Genomic DNA, 6979 nt, shown 5'->3' on the forward strand with positions numbered 1-6979 from the left:
AGGCCCGTCGCCCCCTCCCACGCGGGGCCCGCGGCCCCCGGCGGCCTCGGCCTCGCTGCGGCCTACCTCTTGTAGTCGGAGGAGAAGATGCCGCCGCTGGCCGGGTCGTGGCCGTACTCGGGCTCGCCCAGGCTGGAGGAGCCGCCCTTCTCCTCGCTGTAGGCCTGGCCGGCGGCCATGGCGGCGGAGCGGGATGCGCGGCGGCGGAGGGGATGCGCGGCGGGCTGGGATGCCGGGATGCAGCTGATGTCAGGATCATGTGGAGCCGGGGGGACAACGCCGCCGCCGCCGCCGCCACGCCGCCTCTTAAAGGCGCAGGGGGCCCCGGGGGACAGGCGTCCCCGCGTCCCCGCGTCCCCCCCGGCAGCGCCCCGGGACCCCGAGGGACGCGGCGGGGGCTGCGCTGCCCCGTGTGCCGCCGCCGGCCCCTGGCCCTGTGTGACCCCTGCGCGCGCCAGCGGTTTCCATCGACCGCTTAAGATGATCTCAGCCAGGTACAAAGCTACCTTAGCTGATGCCGGACCTAAAGGGGYGCCCGCGAACGGAGCAGGCATTTCACCCCAGCACGGGGGGGGGACACGCCTGCCCTGCCGGGAAGGAAAATCCTAACCGAGAGTGTGGCTCGGGTTTCCTCTCCCGCGGGAATCGCCCAGCAGTGCGGATGAAGGAGCAGGAAAGTCCAGAGCAGGACAGGGCCTGAAAAGCAACAGCGGCAGGCTGTTTATTTTGCTGCACGGCTCAGGAGGGATGTGGTTTCCTCAGATGTTTTCGGGCACCCGTTCGACCCACTTGGCTGCTTTCCTGGTAGACATGGGGAGCAGCATGCTGTTGGGTCCGCAGCCGGGCTCCTCCATCGTGACCTGCCGGGAAAAGGCGCCGTAAGCCTGGCGGGCAGGACGCCTGCGCTTCGCGGGCGCCAGACCACGCGTGGGGCCTCCCGGTGGGGCGGTTTCTACCCCGGCGGCTCCGCGAGCTGCAGCGGGGACTTGCCCCCAGAGCTCACTACTCACCAGGTTGTGGTAGAAAGGCACCAAGTCCAGGAGGTAGAGCGCAAAGTGAATGCAGTTGTTGGTGGTGAAGGAGTACKGCTCTTCTGCATTCATCACTTCCCGCACTTTACAGCGGAAAGCGTAGAGATCAACACCACCCTTTTTTCTGTAGATTTTGCCTTTCCCCGCATCTTTTCTCATAGCATAATAACCTTCCTTGCTGACTCGTCCTCTGCRCTTCAGACTGCTGGTGTCTGGAAAAGAAAAACCCAGCAACAGCCGTGCACCACCTCCTTTGCCGGCAGGGTGCAGAGCCGCTGTTGTGCAGGCAGGGCCCGGCAAAGGCTGCCTCCCCCCAACCCCGCAGGAATCAGGGCTCCAAGGGCCTCCYGGGAGGAAGATGAGGGCCTTGCTGCCTGGAGCTGGACCACCCAGCCTTCCCTTCTTGGTGACCGCCAGCGCCAAACTGGTGGCTTTGCTCTCCATTTTTTGGAGCTGTTGTGCCATGTTTGCGCCGGTGCTTTTGGGCGACGGCAGAGACTGCCCCTACTGCTTTGCCTGGGGCTTGTCGCACATGTTGGGGGCTGAGAAATAATCAAGAGGAGGCCACAAACTTACTTTGAAAGTGCACGACCTCTCCMTCTCCACAATAAACAGTGGCGTGTTTAAAGATGACTCCAAGACAGTTTTTACTACTCTGCATTGGAAATAATATGATGTCTCCAATTTCCGGCTCGCCATCTTTTACAAGCTCAAAGATCTTCCCATAACCAGGAACGCTCTCGTTGAACAGAAACTGTACTGTCTCACACAGTCTCTGTAAAACATATGGAAAAAGGAGATGAATAAATGCACCGTGGAGCCAGGACGGCTGGAGTTTCCTTTTTAAAAAGAGCTAAAAACTGTCACAGTCAGAGTCACAGAATGGTTGAGGTTGGAAGGGACCTCTGGAGATCATCTAGTCCAACCCCCCTGCTCAAGCAGGGTCACCTACAGCACRTTGCACAGGATTGCATCCAGGCAGGTTTTGAATATCTCCAGAGAAGGAGTCTCCACAGCCTCTCTGGGCAACCTGTTCCAGTGCTYTGTCACCCTCACAGTAAAGAAGTTTTTCCTCATATTCAGATGGAACTTCCTGTGGTTCAGTTTGTGCCCATCATTGCCTCGCGTCCTGTTGCCGGGCACCACTGAAAAGAGTCTGGCTTCATCCTCTTGACACCTTCCCTTAAGATATTTGTATACATCAATAAGATCCCCTCTCAGCCTTCTCTTCTCCAGGCTGAACAGGCCCAGCTCTCTCAGCCTTTCCTCATAGGAGAGATGCTCCAGTCCCCTAATCATCTTTGTAGCCCTATGCTGGACTCGCTCCAGTAGTGCCATGTCTCTCTCTTGTCCTGGGGAGCCCAGAACTGGACACAGCACTCCAGATGTGGCCTCACCAGGGCTGAGTAGAGGGAGAGGATCACCTCCCTCGACCTGCTGGCAACACTCTTCCTGATGCACCCCAGGACACCATTGGCCTTCTTGGCCACAAGGGCACATTGCTGCCTCATGCTTAACTTGGTGTCCGCCAGCACTCCCAGGTCCTTCTCSGCAGAGCTGCTTTCCAGCAGGTCAACCCCCAACCTGTACTGGTGCATGGGGTTATTCCTCCCTAGGTGCGGGACCCTGCACTTGCCTTTGTTGAACTTCATGAGGTTCCTCTCCGCCCACCTCTCCAGCCTGTCCAGGTCTCTCTGAATGGCAGCACAGCCCTCTGGTGTATCGGCCACTCCTCCCAGTTTTGTATCATCATCAGCAAACTTGCTGAGGGTGCACTCTGTCACTTCATCCAGGTCATTGATGAAGAAGTTGAAGAAGACTGGACCCAGTACTGACCCCTGGGGGACACCGCTAGCTACAGGCTTCCAACTAGACTCTGCGCCGCTGATCACAATCCTCTGAGCTCTGCCATTCAGCCAGCTCTCAAGTCACCTCACTATCCACTCATCTAAACCACACTTCCTGAACTTGCCTATGAGGATGTTATTGGGAGACAGTGTCGAAAACCTTGCTGAAGTCAAGGTAGACAACATCCACTGCTCTCCCCTCATCTACCCAGCCAGTCATTYCATCATAGAAGGCTATCAGATTGGTTAAGCACGATTTACCCTTGGTGAATCCATGCTGACTACTCCTGATCACCTTCTTTTCCTCCACAYGCTTAGAGATGGCCTCCAGGATGAGCTGCTCCATCACTTTTCTAGGGATGGAGGTGAGGCTGACTGGCCTGTAGTTTCCTGGCTCCTCCTTCCTGCCCTTTTTGAGGCCTGGAGTGACACTGGCCTTCTTTCAGTCCTCAGGCACCTCTCCTGTTCTCCATGACCTTTCAAAGATGATGGAGAGTGGCCTAGCAATAACATCCGCCAGCTCCCTCAGCACTCATAGGTGCATTCCATCAAGGCCCATGGACTTGTGGATGTCAGGTTTGCCTAAATGATCTCTAACCCGATCCTCCTCGATCAAGGGAAAGCCTTCCTTTCTCCAGACTCTCTCTCTCTCTTGTCTCCAGGGTCTGGGATTCCTGAGGGCTGGCCTTAGCAATAAAGACTGAGGCAAAGAAGGCATTCAGTAACTCTGCCATCTCTGCATCCTTTGTCACCAGGGCACCCACCCAATTCAGCACACAGATCTCTAATTCTTCCTGTTTATTCCCCATGCTGCGTGCAYTGGTGTACAGGCACTTCAGRGAGGTRATYGAGCRTGCAGGTTTCCCAGGAGGGRTRMAAGAGGATCCTYCATAGCCAYRTCCCRTRCRCACTTYCSYRGCTGCATRCACCYRCTGGAGGCATCCYGACTKGARCYRTGTTTTGCCAACTACCCTGTCTCTATAACTCTCCCCYTCCCCCATCTTTCCTAGTTTAAAGACCTCCTTACCAGGCTGGCCAACCTGTTGGCAAAGACACATGTGCTCTGCTTAGTGAGGTGGATCCTGTCTCTCCCTGTCAGTTGTTAATCTTCAAACAGTGTCCCCTGGTCGTAGAAACCAAAATCCTGTTGCCAACATCAGCAGCACAGCCAGTAGTTAACTTGGAAAATCCGTCTCCTCCTCCTCTCATCCACCCCCCCTCACTGGCAGGATTGAGGAGAAAATGACCTGGGCTCCCAGACCCTTGACCACCATCCCCAGAGCTCTGAAATCCTGTTTGATGGTTTCCARTTTGCCCTTGGTATCATTAGTGCCCACATGGAAGAGCAGCAGAGGGTAATAGTCCAATGCATGGGCAAGCCTTGGCAGTCTTTGTATGACATCTCATATTTGAGCCCCTGGCAGGCAACAAACCTCTCTAGACAAGAGGTCAGGTCGGCAGATAGGTACTTCTGTCCCCTGCAGCAGGGAGCCACCCACAGCAATCACTCTCTGCTTCTTCCGGGTGTTCCCGCAAGGCACAGGATCTGTGGGCCCAGTTGCTGCCCTTGAAGCCATGKCCAGCTCCTCCTCAGCCTGGAGGCACTAAACCTGTTCCTCAATTGCAAGTCTTCATGAGGAGTAAGAGTCTTTCTCCTCCTACGAGAAGTGACCGGTTTCCAGCCTTCTTCTTCAGTGTTATGATGTACCATTTCACACAGCACAAAGCCCTCYGGCAACTCCACTGCTGTGGGGGGTTGGGACTCCTGGAGCTGTAGGGTCTCCGAGAATACCCTGTCTATCTCTTGCTCATCTTCTCRGATGCTACGCAGCCTGCTTACTTCCTTCTGTAACTCCTTTACCTGATGACACAACTCRTCAACAACAGCMCACCTTCTGCAGGAGAGCTGACTGTCAGCCCAGGCTGACATCAGCTGTCAGAGGGTCTGTCTGGGTCCAAGCCTCTGACACAACTGTTGCAGCGACTCCAACAGCTACTGRGGAATGTGCTCTGCAGAGTGTCATGACCATACCTGAGGAAGCGTACGCTACTAGGAATGGAAACGAAGATGCCTTCTCGCACCCTGCTGCACAAACTGCTGCATCTGTTCACTGCACTCTCTGTTCACTGCACTCTAGGCCTGGCTCTTACATAGGCCTCCCCCTAGCACTGACTCACAGGGTGCTTCACCCACCCTCATCAAAGGCCACCTGGATCAAAAAGGCCACAACTCCCTCTGGTCAGGGACAACCAAGAGAGCTCATCAGCTACATCTAGCCAGAGCTTCTTCCAGGAGAAGTTAAGGCCTCCTGTAGTTGTCTTTGCCTAGCTCCACTTTCCTGTTAGCAGCAATCACCTTTTGGTTCCTCGGGGGTCCCAGAAAGCCCCCACAACTTCCAACAAGGTCCTCAAAAGTTCTAAGCAGAGCCTAGACACTGCTGCATGAACTGCTGCCTCTGTTYGCTGTCTCTGTTYGCTGTGCTCTCATCGTCCCATCGTCCCTGCCTGAAACGGCCCCCTTTCCACAAAGCCCGCAGCCCGTGCCCAGCCATCCCAAGCACCCTCCCTGCCACCGGCCCATCCTCTGGCGACGAAAGTTCCTCCRTGCGCCTCTGGTCTCCCTTTCATCTAGCTACCGCTGCTGTAAACCAGTCCCTGGCAAACACCGCTCATGGTGCCTTGTGGAGAGACGTGGGAAACGAGGGAGCCCAGCAAAGCCCTTTTTGCTTACCGAAGAGCATTTCATCTGTAAAAACAGAAGAGAAAAAGCATTTCAGTCTGCAGGAARCCTCCACCTGCATGGTCCTTCCTCTTTTCTTCTCATGCAAAGCAGTGGGTCCCTTTCTATACACATTATACCTTGAGCGTACCTGCTCCTACTAGCCTAAGGACTGTTGACTCAAGTAAAAAGTCATCAGTCCTGTGCAAATTCCTTGAGCGCTCCTTGGCGCTTGCGATATTCAGGCTAGAAACGCTCTGCAGCAGCCAAAGGATCCTTGTTCTTAGGCGGAGCAGCAGCAGTACAGATGCGAGCAGCCCGGTGCAAAGCAGCCCCTGTGTGGGCCTGGGAGCTCCCTTACCTTGTTGCCTCAGCGTCCCRTCAGGCGTCCGCTGGCGTTTGTATCCCTTGCTCTGGGGGGGCCAGAGCAGCGTGTGAGAGTGGAGCAGCAAGGAGAGCTCTGCTCAGCACAGTGCTGGGCTGCAGGAAATGCACTGGCAGGTCACGACCCTGGGTGGAGGGAAAACAGAAACCCTCTTCAGCCTAGCTCACATCCTCTCCGATAAGCYTGAGACACAGCCAAGGCTGAACGTTCCCAGAAATGAAACAGAAAGTACAAAAACTGGAATGAACCCCAGGGAACGCCTAAGAAGTTTTTTCACCCTTTAAAAAACAACCAGCCAAAGTTACCAGTTTAATTTTTAATGTCTAGATCTAAACATTAATTTCAAGAGTAGCCGCAGGTGACATGGCCAGTCCTGGAGATGTGCGTCATGCAGAAGAGCCAAAAGACATCTCAAAACTAGCACAGGGGCTCTCATTTTTAATTTCTCTCCCTTTAAAAACCACTTCCTTCTGGTTCAAATCCCCTGATTAAAACATCCTGTTTTGTAGGAGTGAAACTTCGCCGACACAAAAACCCTCCCCACTGCTAACCATCTCCCTCTGCATGCTTTTCCCTYTGCTGCTTCTTCATTCTTGCTACAGAGAAGTCCTGGAGTGACCGAGACCTAAGGCAGTGCCAAGAAAACAGGCAGGGGAATATTTTGATAACACAGTTTAGTGCCAGCAGCCAAGGAAGCCTCAGTTTATCTTTGAATGACAGAAGAGAGCTGAGAGTGGTGGGTCCTTCCTTCAAAAACATGTGCCACCTCGAGGGTACCTTGGGGCAGATAAACTTTGCCACAGAAGAGGCGGGACAGCATCAGCCAGTGGCTGCTGGGATCACAGAATCATAGACTCACAGAATGGTTGAGGTTGGAAGGGACCTCTGGAGATCATCTAGTCCAACCCCCCCCGCTCAAGCAGGGTCACCTACAGCACATTGCACAGGATTGCATCCAGGCAGGTTTTGAATATCTCCAGAGAAGGAGTCTCCACAG

At 54.7% G+C, this 6979-nt stretch overlaps 1 protein-coding gene across 1 annotated transcript in view; it reads right to left on the bottom strand.

Annotated features, from left to right (window-relative positions):
* The window catches only part of AP3B2 (adaptor related protein complex 3 subunit beta 2), a 21671-nt gene extending 15471 nt beyond the window's left edge, over window positions 1-6200 (bottom strand). The window contains exons 1-5 of the mRNA XM_026068324.1: window positions 5959-6200; window positions 5610-5624; window positions 1608-1806; window positions 1011-1243; window positions 67-860 (exon numbers count right to left, since the gene is read on the bottom strand). Coding sequence (XP_025924109.1) covers window positions 67-554 — 488 coding nt within the window. The 5' untranslated portion in view covers window positions 555-860; window positions 1011-1243; window positions 1608-1806; window positions 5610-5624; window positions 5959-6200. The remainder of the gene's footprint in view (window positions 1-66; window positions 861-1010; window positions 1244-1607; window positions 1807-5609; window positions 5625-5958) is intronic.
* Between the last annotated feature and the right edge of the window lie 779 nt (window positions 6201-6979).

Source organism: Apteryx rowi, unplaced genomic scaffold (assembly GCF_003343035.1).
Source record: "Apteryx rowi isolate R43461 unplaced genomic scaffold, aptRow1 scaffold_27, whole genome shotgun sequence".
In the NCBI taxonomy this organism is placed as follows: domain Eukaryota; kingdom Metazoa; phylum Chordata; class Aves; order Apterygiformes; family Apterygidae; genus Apteryx; species Apteryx rowi.